At 34.9% G+C, this 21590-nt stretch overlaps 1 protein-coding gene across 9 annotated transcripts in view; it reads right to left on the reverse strand.

The window, feature by feature from the left end:
- Window positions 1-21590, reverse strand: part of TUSC3 (tumor suppressor candidate 3) — a 231473-nt gene that overhangs the window by 111015 nt on the left and 98868 nt on the right. For all 9 annotated transcript variants that reach the window (XR_007728365.1, XM_050802176.1, XM_050802174.1 and 6 more), the window contains 3 exons: window positions 17459-17576; window positions 8306-8446; window positions 4214-4354 (listed from right to left, as the gene is read on the reverse strand). Coding sequence is in view for 8 of the 9 variants with exons in the window: in XM_050802176.1 (XP_050658133.1) it covers window positions 4214-4354; window positions 8306-8446; window positions 17459-17576 (400 nt within the window). In the remaining variant the exon portion in view is untranslated. The remainder of the gene's footprint in view (window positions 1-4213; window positions 4355-8305; window positions 8447-17458; window positions 17577-21590) is intronic.

Consider the following 21590-nt stretch of genomic DNA (forward strand, 5'->3'; position numbering starts at 1 on the left):
TGAATGTAAATATTGTATAATGCTGTATAGTAATCTCCAATGCTAAAGATTTCAAAAAAATTAATTAAAATGACATAATTTATTTGGGGCAACAGAAACATGAGGGTATATGAATCATCCTACAATACACAGTATTAAAAGGTAGAAAACAGCTTCTATCCTACGATGATTTACTGTGATAATGAGGTTGTGTTATTAGATTATTTTAATGATGCTTTATCTTTCATGCTTTTAGAAGCACATCCTTAGGATATTTTCCTGGGTTCAAAATGAATGTTACTACTTATCCTACTAATATTTTCTGGCTTAAAATGACAGTAACCTATGAAGACCTTTAGGTTGCCATGAAGATCTTCATTATGGGCTACAAAACATACTATTTTAACTCATTTTGGTTCCAAGTCAATATTGTTTTCCCAAGACCATAAACTACGTATCTATGCTACAATCTTTGAAATTATGTACTAGTATATTTCAATATTTTACTCAATAATTCTACCTTAAATTTATCATAAAGCCAGTAATGTATATGCTTATTGTCCATCATCCTCCATGTTTAGGGGGTGAGGGAAGGCAGAAGGGAGTGAAAGCAGAACCAATCAATGATACATATTCTGTTCCACAAACAATCATCAGGATCTATAAACAGTAGTTAATAAAAATTTTTCCCCCTTAGAAAGCATGAGACCAGGAAGATTTAGTTATGAATACCTGTAGCTCTTTTTTAAAACTCAGAACCAGGAAATTCTAACATATATGTATGTTTTAATATTTGCACATATTGCTTTGCAATATATTGCAATATACTGCAAATTTAATCTCATTGTTTAAATATATTGCAAAATAATATATTTGTACATATTACTTCCATATATTAATATTTACATATATTAATTTCCTATTTCAGAAAATTGCAAACTTTCTGTCTCCATCCTGCACCCTAAAGCATATGATAACTTCCTCTGCCTCAGCATACACTTCATTCTTATCCTACCTTTAAGTCACATACAATAAAATAACACAGTAAAAAAAGAAAAAAAAAATACCAGCCTTAGAATACAGTCTACCCAGGACTAAGTGTTCGTAATAGTAAATAATTTTCCTTGGAAGTACTTTTGTATAGGTTAAATGATTAAAAGACACCACTGCTAACTGTACCTAGACTTGTTCTTTACTAAAAAGTTAGCATGGGGCTAGAGATTCTGTAGCAGACATTTCTCTCATTCATTTCCCTTCCTTTGAACACATTTTTTTTGTTGTTCTATGGAAGTTATCTACTCTTATATGGTTCATTACTGTTTCCTTTTAAGAGCTGTCCTTTTACTGTCCAGTCAAAGGCTTTCATCAGAGTTTGTGTAAGTCAGATGACAATATTTTGGCAAATTTAAAAATATATATATTTTTTCCTTACTTTCAAGGAAAAATGAGATATTAGTTATTTTAAATAGGCAAATGTTTGAGAATCTGAATGAATAGGGCAGCATTTTGGACAGTCTCTTAACTTTCTAAGGAAACCTCAAAAGTAGGATAAGAAAAATTGCATATGAACAAATTCAGTTTTTCAATTTATAAGCAACAATCAAGTTTGGTGGTGATGGTAATGGTGGTGGTATCAGGCAGAAATGGTAAAGAAGACCCAAATTACATATTTATATATACATATATGTAATATAAATTATATAATATAAATTATATACATAAAATATATAATGTAATTTATATATTATATATTTAATCTCATTGTTTAAATAATTTAAAGAGTTTCCAAAGACTATCAAACAGAAGTATTTCTGTATTAATGAGAAAAACTGGAAGAGATGCAGAAAAGTATTACAAAAGTTGTTTAACATTGTATTATCAGGGTAGTGTTTTAAGACACATTGTTTGAAAACATGTCTGTTCTTGCAGCCTGTTATTGATTTCTAAAAGGCTGTGACTGGGGAGCAGGCACACCTGCCAAGATATCTTGGAATTTATCTTCTTCCATGCCAAGTTAATTCACTTTCCAAGATTCACAGTAAAACAGCAAAATAATAATAATAATAAATATGTATAACATAGCAGAGGTTTTCAAGAAAATTGATCAACTGAAGTATTTAACATCTATATATCATATAAATGTTCCTCTATGAATTTATTTGCAGTCATAATGGCTCGTTGTATCTACTGAGTAGAATGACCAACATATAAGATACATGTCCAGATTTAAAGAAGCCCAGCTTCGTGTAAACAATACTTGCAATCAGATGAGTAAGATCAAATCCCAGTTCAATCGCTTTCTAGCTATGTAAGCTTTTGCAAGTTGAGATTACTGAATCTTTGTTTCCTTTCTTATAAATGAGGCCAATATAAATTCCTCTGCGCAGTTATGAAGCATACCCCAAAGAAGAAAGAGATCCGTAAAGAGTAATGCCAATTATTACTAGCTTACAATGCAATAGCTCTCGGCCTCTTCTTGAGGAATAAGAATAATGTAAGTATGTTAATGTTATTTGAATGTAATTCAGAGATGAGACTATATCAATTTTTGGTAGACTAAAGCAGTGACAAGATTTGATGTGACATTAACTCTTAAATACCAAAGAAGTTTTAATTTTCCAGCGACACAGTGAAAGTACTGCATTTTTACCAAGAAACCTGGGAGGCTTTACTGAGTGAAGCAACTTGAAAACTAGCATGGAAAAAAGCCAAAACATTTTTTAATTTAATGACTAAGGTAATTAAGGTCACCTGTAGTGTCCAATAACTTTAAATACAGTACAATTAATTAATCCGTTTTAACTCATTCATCAAAAATGAGAAAACAACATTAAGACATTTTCCTTTAAAAAAATCTTATCTTCCTTGCTCTGAAAAGGCCAAACATCTAATTTGTATTTTGACTATCTACTAGAAAGCCACAGAGGTTCTGTCTGAATTTCTAAGCTCTAGGTATTACTGCAGAAAATGAAATTGCTTCAAGGTGACTCTTGCCTGGGCGGCTTCTCAGTCTGTCCTATCACTTCCAACTTAGTCATTAAGACCCCTAATTTTTTGGTAAAAATAAAATAGGAACGATGAAGAGCTACTGCCAGAAAGCAAAAGAAACAAACTGACAATTAGCTGTAAAAAATCTATTATGTTATTATAGATATAATACATTGTATGTAGTTATAATACATTATATCTTTAATATAATAACATTTTTATTATTATATTACAGATAATACTTATCTATAATAGATATACATTGACATAATATATAACATATTTATCTACATATATTTATCTAGTCTCAATTTCAACATTCTTTTCATAAATATTTCATACATTTTCTGTTAGATTTATTTTTAAGTACCTTACATTTTTCCTTCCTATTGTGAAAGAGATTTTATTTTCAATTATACCTGAACTGTTTTGTGTATAAAATCCTAATGATTTTTGTCTAGTGGCTGTGAGCTGGGAACTGCTGAACTCTAATGTCATCCCTTCCTCCTCCTACCTTGCCATCACTGCTGTAGCCCCACACAACTGTAGTTCTCCGAATATCCCAGGCTTCACTTATGTTGAACACTTGGCCTTAACGACTTTAGAATTTCATTTTGTTCTACAGAATTCAGCTCTTGTCACAGTCTGGGAAGCCTGTCATGATTCCCTTTACTCTAGGTTAGGTTTCTTTCCTGTGTGTTCCTACAATACTTTGTTACTTACTGCCATGATAGCACACATAACCTTATACTCCATTTGTTGATTACTCTGTATCCCCAGAATGCATTTTTCATACGCAGAGTGTATTTCTCAACTTTATATCCCCAGTATCTAACAAATATCAGTCACATAGAAGATACACAAGAAACAGTTGTCAGAAAAGGAACAGCTGAATAAGAAATTCAGAAATAGCTGAATTTCCAAACCACTTGCAAATTACTCTGAGCTATTAATTCTGATCAAGTCTTACCATATCTCTAGATGTATTCAACATGTATTTATTTAGCACTTGTGCAAAGCACAGAGGGACAGTACATTTTAGCAGTGAAAAGTTGAAGGAAGATAGCATAGTTTTGGCTGACAGAAAACTCAAACTACATTATCCAAGTTCTAAAAAGTTACTTCTCTTTCAGACTTGAGTTCTATTATAGTTATAATCTGGCTCGTTTTGTTAATATTATACAACTTATACTATTATACAAAGAATAGGAAACAAACAAAAAAAAAGCACAATGTATTAACATACCAGAGACACCATGGCCCAACCAGTCTTGTTATAGATGAACTCCAAGTTGTTCCTTCTCAAATAAAGCAAACCTCCAACAAGCGACACTAACAGGGCCAAAGCAATGGTACCAGAGTAGTTGGGTGGTCTGAAAACCCGAATCTGCAAAAATGCAATGAAAATTTTAAAAGTGAAAGAAAAATAAAATTCTTCTCTTGATCATATTCCAGTCCTCGTAACTTTCAACACAGAGAACTCAGAAACATGCCATCCAAATTTTCACATGTGGCACTAGCACTACTTACATTCTGAGTCGAAGATATATGCCTTAAAACATAATGGCTATATAAAATGACTTTGCACTTCCCTGTTGACTAACAATGCTGAGCATCTTTTCATGTACTTATTGGCTATTTGTATCTTTTCCATGAAGAAATGCCCATTCAGATCCTTTGCCCATTTTTAATTGGGTTTTCTCTTTTTAAGTTGTAAGAGTCATATATATATATATATGTATATATATATATATATATGCATACAGATAGACATAGCAGCTATAAGTATTTTATAGAAAAATTATTTGCAAATATTTTCCCCCATTCTGTGGGCTACTTTTTTGATGGTATCCTTTAAAACATGAAGACTATCTTTAGAAATAGGTCTAATTGGTCTGAACTCATGACTTCTAATGTGTATACCTATCTTGGTTCCAATAACATTCCCTACTAAAAGAAAGCAGGACTCCTAGAAGAGATGACTGAGTGCTGGGCAAAATAGATAGGTAGATACAAAATGAGCCTGGAATAAATTGTTATGTCATAAAATAAGAAAATACTTAAAAGAAAAATGATGGAAAGATGTCACAAGAGCATAGGGGCCAGCATGAAGAGGCTCTCACTAGTCAAATCTAGAACAATTTTAGTACCAAAATAGTTCAGAATAGCAGTAAATTACAAACCACCAGAGGAAAAACATGTCTTGTATTCTTTTACAAGACATCAATTAGGTGCAGCCAGGACAGATGACATAGGAGATCAGATGAAAACAAGGCTGATTATACTCACAGGTCTCCTGGAAACAAGAGGCATGCTACGCCATACAGGGTCACATGGGAGAGACACCAGAGTGGTCAGGTGGCAGAAGATACAACTGAAGGGAAGTTAAGCCACCCTCGTTTTTGGAGTTTGCATAGGAAAGGCAAGGCAGGGCAGAGTAAACACTTTAGGATTTACTAGTTTAAATAATTTTGGTGGGCTGTGGGCTATAGGAGTGGTCTCTAGTTGTCTGGTACCTGGCCCTGAGATGATTAAGGCAGAGGAATATTGTGTCCTAGGGTGTACGGACCAGAGACAGGAAGTGTGGCTATGGACTGGTTAGTAGTATATCAAAGACTTATTCCTGGCTGGGCTTGTTATCTTTAGGAACTGGCTAGCCCCAAGAGAGGTACACTCTCCCCAGCCGGAAAGATTTTTTAGAATGTCAAATCCAAAATACTCAGAAAACACAATTCATAAGTTCATACCAATGACAGATAAATTAGATGATGGATGGATGGATGGATGGATGGATGGATGGATGGATGGATAGATGGAGTGGGACTCTTACAGTAGAATGCTGAGGGCCAAATACAAATATGAAGAAAGAGCTAGAATTGGAATCATCATTTTGTAACCATAATGGTAAAAACTGTGTCACGCAAGAATCATCAATGTATGCTCAATCGAAAAGAAAATTTTGAAGGAAGAGGATATCTGCATGATCTTAAGGTATCTCCACATAGATAACTTATTATTACCAAGAAAAACAGTAATTATACCATGAAAAAATGAGAAACATCTTGATATTTGAAATTCATATCACCAGTGAAGGACAGATGGACATTACGTGCTTATTGAGGTGATTAAAACAAAACAGGACCTATATAGTATTATACTCAAGGATGCATGAGCAGAAGTCAATCATGAACAAACATGAGGCAGAACAAATAAGGATCACTCTATTTAAAAAGTAGCAAAGGACTATATTCTTCAAAGTGTCAATGTTTTTTTTTTGGTTTTTTTTGTTTCTTTTTGAGACAGTCTCGCTCTGTCGCCCAGGCTGGAGTGCAGTGGCCGGATCTCAGCTCACTGCAAGCTCCGCCTCCCGGGTTTACGCCATTCTCCTGCCTCAGCCTCCAGAGTAGCTGGGACTACAGGCGCCCGCCATCTCGCCCGCCTAGTTTTTTGTATTTTTTAGTAGAGACGGGTTTCACCGTGTTAGCCAAGATGGTCTCGATCTCCTGACCTCATGATCCGCCCGTCTCGGCCTCCCAAAGTGCTGGGATTACAGGCTTGAGCCACCACGCCCGGCCAAAGTGTCAATGTTTTTAAAGAGAAAAGATAGGCTGTAGAAATATTCCAGATTTAAAGAAGCTTAAAAGACATGACAATTAAACAAAATATCTCACTCTAGATCAAATCTTGTACTGAAGGGCAAAAATGTAAAGGATATTACTAGGTCGCTTGACAAAATTGTAATATGGGTAGTGGTAGCTCAAATAAAAGTAATATGTAAATGTAAACCTATGAAGTTGATAACTGCTTTGCTTATTTCTTTCAAAATGCAATTCACCCTAATTTTTTTCAGAAAGAAAAAACTGTGTATATGTGTCTGCATGTGTGGAGAGGTAAAGAGACAATGGGGGTAGCAGGGATAATGACAATCACAAAGCAGATGGAATAAAATGTTAACAATCACTGAACCTAAATAAAGGATATACATTGGCGTTATTTGTACTGTTTTCATTTCTAAAACATTTTAGAAATTATTTCCACATATAGTTTTTTGGGTTGTTTTTTTTTTTATTTTTTAACAAACGTTTATCGACTAAATGTTTAAGTCTGCTAGGGAGACAGGTTTGAATAATTTCTGATTAAAATTTAGTATTTCTTATAAGGAAACAATAGTACCCTTCAAATATTACTCAATGTCTTGCACCAACTAAATGATACATTGCACAACAAAATATTTGCCAAATCATTTAAAAAATGACAGAATTAGGAAATAAGTTTAGTCACCAAAATGTCATTAAAACCAATGATATAATTTTACAATGACTGTGGTACCATATGGGCGATTACCACCTTGACTCAGAATAAATGTGTTTCTACCTTATAGTAAAAATTAATGCTTCTGTATTACTGCCTGCATGAACATACTTTTAAAATAACTGGCTCCAATTGTTTACTGTCAAAAACAGTTGTGAGAGTAGGGAAAACATGGTCATAAAACCTCCAAGTAAGTATCAACTATCATCAACATTTAGGTTCATTTCCTTCCATAATAAATTGTATATGTCTATCTATACTCATATTTACCCTTTACAACAAACTAATAGATCATACTATTAACTAATACTATTTTTCTAACCTACTTTGAAGCTTTCTACACCTTGAACTTCATTCTAGGTAAAATATTCTTGTAAATCATTTTTTGGCTATGCCATAGTATATTTACTTATTCTTATTTTTAGACATTTGATTCATATCCAATTTTTCCCAATAAAATGAGTATTATTTTCAAAATTTCTATGGATAAAAATTGAAATCATCCTTGATAGCATCCTTAGGTTAAATTTGTAGAGGTGGAATTGTTAAGCTATATTATATAAAGACATGACACATGCTATTAGTATGGTTACACCAATTTATAGTCTCAAAAGCAGTAAATCTGAGTAGATATTTTCCCATATAGCTTTAAGGTGGCTATTAACCTTTTCTCTTTGCCCAAAAGATAGATAAAAATTATATATCTTGCTTTTTAATTAGAATTTCCTTGATTACTACCACTGAAACGTTTCAAATATGTTTTTTAGCCTCTGAAATTACCTTGTGCTTAACTCCTGTACTTTTTAATGGCTTTTAAAAGATCAATGAACCATTATTTTAAAAACCATCTGAATACACCTAACAGTCCATGTTCAACTTATCATTTGCAGTGATTGAACAGAGTTTTCTCTATGCAAGGAGAAATAATGATAGAGAAATTCAAAAATATTAGTGTAGCCTTATTAAAATGTTCCAAACAAACAAACCAACCAGCCAATTATTAAAACTGCGGGGAATAAAAACATACATGAACATCCGTTCTGTCAGCAATCCACTTTGCTAGTTGTTCAGCTGCAAATCCAATTCTTTGGAGGTCAAAAGTATCAGCTCTCTTGGGTCTGCCTTTTGGAGGAAAATGCATGAATGTAGGAGCAGAGTTCATGTTGAGCTGTAAAACATGAGGAAAAAAATACTAAATATAGTATCATCCCCACATTATAGATCATTAATCCAACATTTTATGCTTTTTCTGTAGAAATTTGGGGAAAACAGCATTTATTATGAAAATCCAAGTGGTTTTCCAGAGGTAAATTTCTGTTTTTATTTATCTTAATTCACTACTGGATGAAAAAGAACTTGTAAATTTGACTAAGTTATCTGAATCCTCACATTTAACATACATCATTCATACCATGCATTATATTCTCTATATTTTATAAGTCATTTCATTCTTTTTCCTTTCTTGAATTCTATAATTAGGGTAAAAAAAGTGTCTGAAAGTGCAAAGTAGAAATATAGCAATTTGGTATTACATGAATTATTTCACTTCCTAAGCAGTTATTTTTAAAAAGTACTGGAATTCGTTTTAAAAAAATAAGCATATTATGGAATTAATTTTCAACAAACTACAAGTAGATTGAATTCCCTATTAGAAATGTAAAAGACTTTATTTTTTGTGTAATGATGATGACTATGAAAGAGAAACCAACATTTCTGCTCTAAACAAGTTAAATTTACCAGAGAATGAAAAAGAAATCCTCAATAACACTCTTCTTCCGCTCAATTTGTCTATTAACTCAACTGTCTTAAATTGGTTATATTTCAGAAATATTTTCTACAAGTAATTTCTATTCGAAAAGTATACTAAACAGAACACTACCCTAATATAAATGGTGCTTATTTAACAATATAATATCTAAAAACATGTATCAGGTTAATTTGCAGTAAGGAATAAACTACAAATATATATATATACGAATAAAATTTCTGTTGCCCAGGAATTACCAAGAAAAGGTTTTAAAATGAAAGGCCAAGAGATTTTTCAGCCCTTGACTTGCAACATAGTTCAGTATTTTCTAATAATGAAAACAAAAATCAATATATATATATTAGATCACAGTTGACATCAAGCAAACGATACAACAGTAAAAGCTTAGCTCCCCATAACAACGAAGTTTAATAACCAAGGATATACTCAAGACCAAAACAGGTCTTGCCCTATAAATGAACTGTGGCTACAGCAGTCATATTTACAAGACAGCTCCAAATCATTTTATAGAGCTTCACACAACTTAGCACAAACAAGCTGAATACCCAAAATAAATGGCTCTATATCAAAAATTTCTCATTTTTACTACTGCAAATGCAATCAAATTTCCATTACTTACCTCCATGTTATATACATTAGTACTCTTCAAACACTACTGCTAAAGATTAATAGTTGGTCCATGTTTGCTATGGTTTGAATGTTTGTCCCCGCCAAAACTCATGTTGAAGTCTAATTGCCATTGTAGCAATATTAAGATGTGGGAACTTTAAGAGGTGATTAAGCTATGAGGGCTCCACTCTCATGGGTGGGATTAGTGCTACTATAAAAGTGCAAGTTGAGCGTCCTCTTGACTCTGTCTCACACTTTCACCTCCTGCCATGTGATGATGCAGCAAGAAGTGCCTTGCAAGATGCTGGTAGTTAAATATTGGACTTTCAGCCTCTAGCATTATGGGAAATAAATTTCTGTTCATTACAATTATCCAGTCTCAGGTATTCCGTTATAGCAGCCCAAAATGGACTAGGACAAACGCTGGTCTCAGAGGCAATGGATGCTGCTACAACAAATACTTGAATAGGTGAAAATGGTTTTGGAACCGGATAATGGGTAGAGACTGAAAGAATCTGGAGAAGCATACTAGAAAAAGCCTAGGTTGCTATAAATGGATCACTAAGGGTGATTCTGGAGTGGGCTCAGAAGAAGAGGGAAGCTGCAGAGAAAGTCTAAACATCTCAGATATTTAAGTGGTTACAATCAGAATGCTGGTAAGAAATATGGACAGTAAAAGACATTCTGATGAGGTCTCAGATGGAAATGAGAAACAGGTATTGAAATCTGGAAAAGAAGACCATACTTGTTACAAACTGCAAAGAACTGAGCTGAAGTGTGTCTGTGTCCTAGGACTTTATGGAATGCAGAACTTAAAAACAATGAATGAGGATATTTGGCAGAAGAGATATCTAAGCAGCAAAACATTCTGGATGCAGTATGGCTTATTTCAAATGCATATAAAATACAAGAAGACAAAAACTATTTAAAGACATACTTTATAATTAAAAGGGAAGCAAAACATAAAGATTTGGAAAACTCCCAGTCTGGGTATGTAAACAATAAAAAACATGTTCAGGAGAGAGTATCAAGAATGCGGCCTAGGGACTATTTATAAGGAGATTAGCAGTAATGGAAAGGAAGCCAGGTATTACTCATCAAGACAATGGGACAAAGACCCTGAAGGCATTTCAGAGCTCTTCAGGGGAAGACCTAGGGTATCTACGGGGCCTCAAAGCTCACTGTTCAGAGCCACTTGGGGTGTCCACTCCCTGCATTCTAGTGTAGTTCTCCTCAGCTGCCCTCACCATGGATCAAGTAGGCCCAAGTGTTGCTCAACCCACTACTCTGGAGGGTGCAAGCCATGAACCTTGGCAGCATCCATAAAGGGCTAGCTCTGCAGGTGCCCAGAATGTAAGAGCTGAGGAAGTATGTCTTCCTTCACCTAGATTTCAAAGGACTTTGCGGAGAGCCCAAGAGCCCTGGTAGAGACCTGTTGCAGAGGCAGAGCCATTGTAAAAAATCCCCCTTAGTGGATCTACGGCAGCAGGGCCTCTGCTGAAACCCCAAACTATAGAGCCAAGAGCATGCAACACCAGCCTGGGAGAACTGCTGTGTGGGCTTGGGCCTCGCAAAGCTATAGGGGTGGGGCTTCCCAAGGCCTTGAGGGCTCAACCTTTGCCCCAGTGTGCCCAGATGATGGCAGGTGGAATGAAAAAAAATTAATCTCCAGCTTTAAGATTTAATAGCGTTTTCCCAATCGGGTTTTGGGCTTATTTGGAGCCAGTTACCCCTTTTTTTTTTCTTGCCTATTTCTCCCTTTAGGAAGGGAATGTCTATTCGATGCCTGCTCTACCATTTTGTTTTAGAAGTAGATAATTTGTTTGATTTCAGATACACAGCTGGAGGGGAATTTGCCTCAGGATGAATCATGTCCTGAATCTCATCTGTATCCGATTTTGTTAAGACTTGGGACTTTGGAATTTTGAGTTGCTGCTAGAATGAGTTCAGACTTTTGACAGTATTGGGACAAAATCAATGTATTTTGAGTGTGAGAAAGACATGAGTTTGGTGGGGCTAGGGGCAGAATATGATGGTTTGAATGTTGTTTACTCATTGTTTGAATGCAAAACATTCAAACCATCATATTCTGCCTCTGCCCTCCCCACAAACTCCTGCTGAATAAATTAGCCAGTCTAAGGTATTCTGTTGTAGCAGAACAAAATGAACTAAGACAATGCTCAAGCAGTTAACCCTTCCAAAGGGATTCCGAGGTAATCTTTTCATCGCTTCTTTCCTTTCTCTTCATTCCTTTACCACAACTTTTAATTATTTCTATAGAATTTAGATTTAACCAACTTATGCAAAAATAAGGTGGTTTTAGGAAGGGGGAACGCTACACACCAGTATTATTGCTAATGTTATGTAATAGTAATAAGAACTATTTAGCATATACTTATGCATCAGGCACAGAGCTAAACAGCTACATATATTAGTGTTAGCAGCGGTGAATCCGTAGGGGTCTGCAGCAACTTAATTCTTGCCTCCTCAAAGGAATCCGAGGGTTATAAAGCAGAGTGAGAGGCTGAGGCAAGTTTTAGAGCAGGAGTGAATGTTTATTTAAAAGTTTTGGTGCAGGAATAGAAAGAAGCGCACTTGGAAGAAGATCAGGTGGGCAACTTCAAGACATCAAAGTGCACTGTTTGGCCTTTGACTTGGGGTTTCATACACTGGCATAACCCCAGGGTTTGTCTCTTCTCCCTTGACTTTTCCTTTTGGGTGGGCTATGTGCCTGCACAGTGGCTTGCCAGCACTTGGGAGGGGCCGTATGCAGTGTGTTTACTGAAGTTGTGCGCATGCTCGTTTGAGGCATTTTTCCCTTACTAGTCGAGTGCTCCCAGAGGCAGGTCATATAACAGTTAAACGCCACCATTTTGTCTTAGTGCGCATGCTTGAGCCTGCTTAAGTCCTAAGATCTCATCAAGAAGCGGCTGATCACCATCTTCAGGTGTTTTCTATCTACTGGGAGATTGCCTTTCCTAGCAGCCAGCTGCAACCAATTATTATTTTAGCAAGACAGTTTAACAATCACCTGATCATCAAATGATGGTCACCTGACATCCTAGGGTGAGGGACCCTCTCCTGCCCTGCTCATGTCTGCGTAGCTACCTACTCTAACGCTAACATCTTATTTTCATCTTCCCAATAGTCTTATGAGAAAGGTAATATTATTTTCCCTCTCTTATAGATGAGTAGAGGCATATAAAAATAAAGTGATTTACCAAAGGTCATACAGCAATGAAGAAGTAAAGCTGGAAGATGAACTCAGGTTTTCTGACTCTAGACACTTCATTACCAGGATATCATAATACCTTCTGAACTCTACCTCCATTTAATGAAAACTTTTTTTTGAGATGGAGTCTTGCTGTGTCACCCAGCCTGGAGTGCAATGGCACGATCTCGGCTCACTGCAACCTCCACCTCCTGGGTTCAAGCCACTCTCCTGCCTCAACCTCCCCAATAGCTGGGATTACAGACATGCACCACCACGCCTGGATAATTTTTGTATTTTTAGTAAAGACGGGGCTCTCACCATGTTTGCCAGGCTTTAACAATATTTTTTTCATAAACCTTTTTTAATAAGTTCATTAGAAGACTGATTTGAAAACACAAGCTCCTGCAATACAGTATAAACATCATACAGATTATAACATATAACATGCATATATAACATATATAAAAATATGTCTCTAATGTATATAGGGGCCGGGTGCGGTGGCTCACGCCTGTAATCCCAGCACTTTGGGAGGCCGAGGAGCCTATTATATATAAATTATATATAAAAATTATATCATATATAAATCATATATAAATTATATCATACATAAATTATATATAAATTATATCATATAAAAATATGATTTAATAGTCAGTTGGAAAAAAATAAGGTCTGGAGATCGAGACTATCCTGGCTAACATGGTGAAACCCCATCTCTATTAAATATACAAAAAATTAGCCGGGCGTGGTGGCAGGCACCTGTAGTCCCAGCTACTCAGGAGGCTGAGGCAGCAGAATGGCATGAACCCGGGAGGCAGAGCTTGCAGTGAGCCGAGATCGCGCCACTGCACTCCAGCATGGGTGACAGAGCAAGACTCCGTCTCAAAAATAAATAAGTAAATAAAAATAATATGTCTCTAATGTATATAATAAGTGTTACATGGCCCTGTACATCAGGAGTCTATCTTACTCCATTCTCCCAGCAGTGGGCTTCCATGTAATGGACGTTCATTAAACTGAACAAAGCACACAGTTACCAGTTCCTTCTTTCTTCCCGGTGCTTCTCCCATTCCATACTTTGTTCATGTCCGTTTCTCTCATGGATACATAAGAGACATCTACAGAAACCACGTCAATACAAAATTATAAAGCTGAGCGCCCCCATCTTCCTCACTCCCCACATGAAAACTATCAGAAAATCCATACGAAGGCCTCATGTGGTAAAACTTCAGAGGTTCTTAAAAATTCATACAATTCAGTCCTTTTTCTTAATTAAAATACCCAATTCCCCAAGGCTACCCACAGCAGAGCACAACATAGACCTATTTCCTAGCTGAGCGCTCCTTCCAACACACCATGTTCATTAACCCACTGGCCTGTCATCAGACACCTAGCCTCAGCCATTCCTATGGGAATCACATATAATTGAAGCTACTTTCCCAGTAAGTCCCCAAAGAGCTAGAAATTACCAAGTTTCTGCACTTGTTATTAATATTATCTTCAGACACCACATTACTGCTGACAGTGCTTTAAAACATCAATTCAGAGACAGTACTTCAGCAAAATATGATTTAATAGTCAGTTGGAAAAAAATAAGCATTAAAAATATTTTAGTGTTTCTCAACTGAAGCAAAACGTATACTTCTCCATTGTTGTAGATTAAAATTCCTCATAAAACTCATTAACTGCTATAACTTTTACTCATTTCTGCATTTTAAAATGAGAACTCTTGTTGCTAACCCAAGGGCTAGATTTTGGGAAAGACAAGGCAGTTCTATAGCAGGATTCCTGCTGAATCAAAATTAACCTGAGGAAATGATTAAAAACAACTGACTTCAACTCTTATAGATCAAACTTTAGAATAATTATGTCTGAAGCAAACAAAAGAATTTAATGATTATATATAACCATTTATTTATATTATTATATACCAGCAGCCTACATTCAGTACTCAACACAAAGATAACAATATCCCATAAAGTTTTTTTAAAAAAAATATGAATTAACTGCCAACATTTTAAAGAGAGAAATTTCATATAAAAATTATTATTTAGGTCTTTTCTTGAAAGAGATCTAGCTACATGTGGCCTACATACATGTGACCTACATTTCTTCTACAAAGCTGATGCTGAGCTGCACCTCTCCCACTGAGGTCAAGCACATCCCCTCTCCAATCTGCTGTAGTCCCCACCCACACCATACTGCTTCCTCAACAATGATACCAAGGATCAGATACATGGTGTTTTGGCAGTTTGGTTTCTTACAGTAGTTAAGAAATAAAAGTACTTTTAAAAAGCGAAAAATGAGTGTTTCTGTTAAGGATTTTTAAAAAGACATACCAATAAAGGCATTGTTTTAATAAAAGCAGGAGAAAGCATATTTGTAAAAGTAAATAAGATGTTTAATATGCTAAGTATGTACTTAGTATATTAGGTATCACAACAAAACAAAGATAACATAGTATCAACAAAAATAGCACAACAAAGATACAACGAAACTAAACTAACCCAACTCACTGTCTTCATTTAGTCCACAGGTCTAGTCATGGGCTTCAAGACCGTGCTCTAGCAGTCTTGTTGGACCTAGAAGACTGTTTGCCAATATGACAGAGAGGATTCAAGTATATACTGAATAGCACTTCTATCTGATGAGCTCTAAGGCCAATTATCCTGAGATTCTATAGAGATCTATCATTTACATGAAATAATATTTGGTTCTTATAGTATTGTAATTATTCTTTATAAGGTTATTTGAAATTACATATTTATATGTTTTATTATGATACTATTATTATTATTAGCTTCCTAATCTGTAAGCTGCTCATAGAGGAGAACTATGTATGTTTTTCTTGCCAAATTTATTGCTCCTATAGAATAGGCACTATAGGAGCAAAACTATTTGCTGAAGGGATGAATATAAAGAAACAACCTAAAAAGGCAAAATAAATTTGGAGGAAATAAGTGAAGAATACTAACAGAAGAAGTGCTGAAGGCAAAAAGAGAGAATTTATTTTATTTAACTAGAAACTGGCAAGAACAAATGATCTGGATGCAAATAAGTATAAATGTTCACTAATGGTGATTTACAATTAGTAAGAGAGATTCTTCACAGAACTGCATGCTTTTCCATGACCTGGTAAGCATTATGCCAAAGAGTATCACATGTGAGAAAAATTAAATAGGCCAAGATACCCGAAAAGATTAACCCCGGGATGGCAGTAAGTTTTGCATTTTAAATGTATTGATCGCACAGTAAAAACATGTTAAAAAATAAATAATAAACTGCAGGGTAATAGCATGATTAAGGACTAGGGCTCTGGAAGCCAGACAGTTGAGTTCAAATTCTAGTTACACATTACACTAACTTGGTGACCTTGGACAAGCAACAGTCTCTTCACTCCTTATTTCCTCACCTATGAAATGGAGCCAGTAACAACACTTCTCTCACTGTGAAGCTACATGAAATAATACGTAAGAGGCCCTTAGAACGGTGCCTGGACATAAGCTCTCGATGTCAACAATGATGATGTTACAAGCATGACAACATTGATGATAATGAGAATTCCGGTCTCAAGTCCAACACCTTGCTCTAGCGAGAAGACTGGGTCAGTACGCTGATTAGTTTGCTTGGGCTGCTATAACAGAAAATTCCAGAGTAGGCGACTTAACAGAAATTTATTTTTCACAGTTCTGAAGACTCAAAGTCCAAGAGGAAAGTGCCAGCAGAGTTGGTTTTGGGTGAGGCTCCTCCTCCTGGCCTGTGGCCATCTTCTCACTGTGTTCTAACATGGCCCTTTTCTCTGTGCACATGCACTCCTGCTCCTGATTCCTCATCTCATATGGACACCAGTCCCTTTGGACTAGGGTTCCACCTTTATGATTTCATTTAACCTTAATTACTTCCTTCAAGGCCCTATCTTCAAATACAGTCACGCCAGGAGCTATGGCTTCAACTTATGAATTTGGGGGTATACAATTCAATCCATAACAGAGAGAAAATACTTGTAAATAAATATCTAACCCTCTATATGTAAAATTCTGCCCCATTGGAAAAAATAACAGTTAAGTAAAATTTGCAATGAATTTTATATAAAATGTCACAAATCTGTGCAAAATACTATCTATAATATACTACCACCTATAATTAAATGCCAAAATAAGACTACTGCATGTAAACTGCCACTGCATGCTGAAAAAACACATTTCCTGTATGATGCAAAAGTTAAAATGAATTTATCATAATGGCAAAGACCTGTACAATCATAAAAATCAGTTTAGCCATAATTGTTAATCACATCACAAAATTTATTATAAATACTTATTGTATTTATTAACGTATTGAATGAATTGTATTTTTGTGTGTGTGTGTGTGTGTGTGTGTGTGTGTGTGTGTGTGTGAGAGAGAGAGAGAGAGAGAAAAAGTCTTGCTCTATCCCCCACAGGAATGCAGTGGCACAATCTCGGCTCACTGCAACCTCCGCCTCCTGAGTTCAGGCGATGGATGAATTTTATTTTTATGTGCCAAACAAAAATGTATCGACCACAAACAACTATGTTAAATATATGAATAAGATATAACTCTTTTACCTGCTGAAAAACGTCTGTCCCCTCATCATAGTCCACCATACTGAAGAAGAGCTTGTTACAAAAAGCAGATGAATAGCGCCAGGAGTTTGCCAGTATTTGATATTCTTCATTAGCTTGCCTGATAAGAACAATGGGTCATAGTAGAAACACATCAGTACTGAAGCATCTACAAAGCAGTTATTAAAACAGACAAGCCGAGGACAAGCACTGGCCAGTTTTTGTATAGACTGCAATCAAAGCATAGTTTTTAAAATGTATTTTTTTAAAAAAGTATTCTGACATGAAAATTACATAAAATTCAAATTCTGATGTTCATACATACAGTTTTATTGCAACATAGCCACATTTATTCATTTACATATTGCTTATGTACTATAAGGGCAAAGTTGTAACAACACCACAGCAAATACATGTACCACAAAGCCTAGCCCTTGAAATAAAAATTTTGCCAACTCTTACTCTAGGGAATAAAAACATTTTGCAGCATTCCCTATACACATATATCTGCCAATAATGTTTGGTAAAATGCAAAGACCAATTTTTAAGAATATTTGCAACTTAGTTTAACAGAAAAACAAAATTCATAAGTAGTTTTAAAATTGAAAATAGTTATACTCCACCTTATTCATTCCATTTATCTAAAAATGCATTTACATTCAAACCAACAGGAAGCAAAGATTTCTCTTTGTAGCTAAACCAGCTGCCACAAACATTCCTTCTCTAAGATGATATTTGCTTCTATTTTGAACACATTTTTATTAGATATTTTCCTAATTTTCCAGATGAAAACATTTTTAAAAAATAAAATTGCTTCTTCAGTATGGTTGACTATTCTCTGGAGTTTACCTCCTTCCCCTCCCCAAAATGAAAGTAAATAAAAAGGTACAATGTAACAATAACAAAAGGACTTGGAGCAGAGTCAGCAGCAGAAAGATTTCCACAAACAGCTGAAAAACAGAAAGCTGGTGAAAAGTTTTGAGAGGAAGTTAGACTCTCAAAGGAGATTACAGTGCAATAAGAAGCTAGAAAAACATTAGATTCAGAAGCAGCAGAGTCTGGAGATTAAAAAAAAAAAAAAAAAAAAGCTAAAAACAGATGTCTTAATTAAACTTCTTCATACTCAGTAGTAGACCAAACTTCTGCACCCTCCCCAACCAGTCCCAATGTTAGCCTTCACCCACTGCCCCCCAAAAAATCATGTATTTGAGGAAAACCTTATGCGATTTCTTAAAAACTTCTCAAAACAAACGGACTCTAAAAGAACAATCAGAAAACATTATAAAGAAAGCGGAACTGTAACTAACATACTTAGAAAAATTCTGTCAAAAAATGTATTTGTCAGGAACTGTGCAGGGTCTGAGATTTTACCACATATATAATGCAAGCTAACAAGCTAGCCTGTTACTATTTCATGGATGCTTGCAGAAGACATGAGACTCCTGGGTCAGAGACAAGGGACTTTATTAGTTCATTTTCATTTGCATCAGTTCCCTATCCCCCAAGTCTCAAAGGGTAACACAAAGAGTTCTTCATGGACTCCTGTACATACAGGTGACTGTTACAGGAGAGAAACACTAGGTTTAAGGAAATTACTGTTTTTATGGTAAGTGATAACAAGATGATGCTTTGTTCAGTGGGAGTCATCTTATTCTTTAAGGCTTGTCCCTGCACACACAACCCCTAGAATCTGCCCAGGTCTAGTCAGGCCTTTGTATTGTCGACATACCCAGTGAAAACATGCAGACTGCTTTATTCAGTGGTATTCACAGAAGAAAAAAAAAAAAAAAATATATATATATATATATATATATCTATCTCATATAAAAAAGGAACAAAGATAGTAAAAGAGAGAGCACTTATGCAGATTTCAAATATGACTGCTCAAATAAAACACCAATATTAGACGACAGAGTCGAATAAAATTCACAGAACAAAAACAAAAATGACATATGAGGGAAGGAGAAAGACCTAGAGACATAATCCAATAAGTCCTTTTTCAAACAGGTGTCACAGAAATAGAAGAGAGATGAAACAGAGAAAATGGTATTTCTGTAAACAATACAATTAAAGGAGATTAAATCTTCAAATTAAAATCATTTCCCAGTTCTGAACAAGAGAAATGAGAAAACAACAACCTGGAGAGATAACAGGGTATACCAAAACGCATGGATAAAAAAGAAGATCCTAAAAGTTTTCAGAGAAAAAAATTTCCTCAACAAGGGCAAGCAATGAGATTGGGAATGGATTGATCATTAGCAACACTAGATACCGGCAAATAGAAGAATTTCTTCAGAATATTATTTTCTATTTAGAATTGCACGTTGAGACAAATAAATAAGTGAAATAAACATGTTCATGGAAATGTAAGCAATCTGAAATTTACCCCCACATTCTTAGAAAATTTACTTAAAATATAATTGATAGAAAAGGTAGTATGAATGAAAAACTAAGAAAACTTAATACTATGATAGAACACTGTAAGAGAGGAAAAAGGGCAACTAGAAATGCAGTGAGGTAGCACGGGGAGAAGATATAAAGAAGCTGTAGTCTGTGAAGCTATGATGCAACCAATACAAACTAGAACAGGAATTTTAGACTTCAAGATGAAAAGAATAGATTCTAAGGATAATCATTAGAATCAGAAAGAACTAGAACATATTAAATCTATAGTAAGAAAACCGTATTTATTCCCACAACAGGAAAAATTAAAAAAAAAAAACAAAAACATGAGATAAGGTCCAAATATGCAGCTTACTAAAATGTATCATAATTTTGATAAACTGATTAGAAAGATTATTTAAATATAATATTTTGTGCAGGTCAGGGGTTATAAACAATGGTGCTATAGAAAGGAATCATAATAACCTACTACTTTGCCATTGATGCTGTTTATGCAGAAATAATAATGTAAGTGCTGTTTATTCCCTTTTAACTTTCTAAATCAACCTATACACAGAACACAGATGTAATAATTATGGTTACCGTATGGAATGTACATAATATAAACTATGACAGTATAGAAGGATAGCCAACAGAATTTGGTAGGTAAAAGAGAAGAAGAAGAGGTGATGGGGAAGAATATGCGTGCTAATCTTCATATCACAAATGAGGGAATCAAAAAACATTATCTATAGATAATGAACAACAAAACAAAGATGTTATTTAGTGTTACAATGATAAACAAAAGAAGAAAAAAAAAGCAATGAAAGGTGAGATTAGTTAAATCTTCATCTATCATAATAAGAATGTAAAGATAACTTTACTGTACAAAATGTTGTTATAAGAATAACATTTAGAGCTATTTTTAAAAAACAACAGAAGAAAAAAATCACAAAGCAGTAACAGTGATCATCTCTGGCCTAGCCTACCTGTGTGCAAATCAGATGAGTGCAAGGTCCTCTTTGGCAGTTCTGTTTTATAAACAAGAAGCACATAACACTGTTTTCATTAAAATATTATGTTTTAAGAGGGTTAAATTTGAACAGTACTACAATCTGAAAACTTTTAACATAATACAAGTATTAAATACTAAAATGTAATTAAGAAAAAATTTAAAAATAAAATGTGATAAAGTAATGGGGAGTCAAAGAGCATGAATTCAATTTGCCTTCGAACTCTGTACTCCACATTACTCTACTTTTTCAGATTTCATTTCCCAATAACCAATTTGTAGATTCCAGCCTCTGCTCTAAAATCCAAAAATGTTCCCCACTACCTACATGATGAAGACAACAGGAAGAATAAAAGTCAAAATCCTCCATACCTTAGCCACAACTTACATAATCTATGTCTTTATAAAAAAAATACCACACTCAAAGAGTCTGTTTCATGAACATACTATGTCCATTCTTAACCACGTGCATGAAATACTTCACTTAGAATGTCCTCCCTTCTTTCAGAAGTTTGCTCAAAAACTGCCTCTCCTTTGGAAGTCACTTCAAATCTCTACACCTACAATACTTGTTGATGCAACTATCTGAAACAGAAATTCTCAGCGACTGTGTAGCACTACTGATTTTATGCATAGCTGTTCTTATTACATATTGTCCAATGGCTAGGATCTAGTACAGAAGCTGCATTTAATAAAAGCATAATGATACTGATGATGAACAATACAGTTTCATAACCAGTC

This window comes from Macaca thibetana, chromosome 8 (assembly GCF_024542745.1).
Source record: "Macaca thibetana thibetana isolate TM-01 chromosome 8, ASM2454274v1, whole genome shotgun sequence".
Classification (NCBI taxonomy): Eukaryota; Metazoa; Chordata; class Mammalia; order Primates; family Cercopithecidae; genus Macaca; species Macaca thibetana.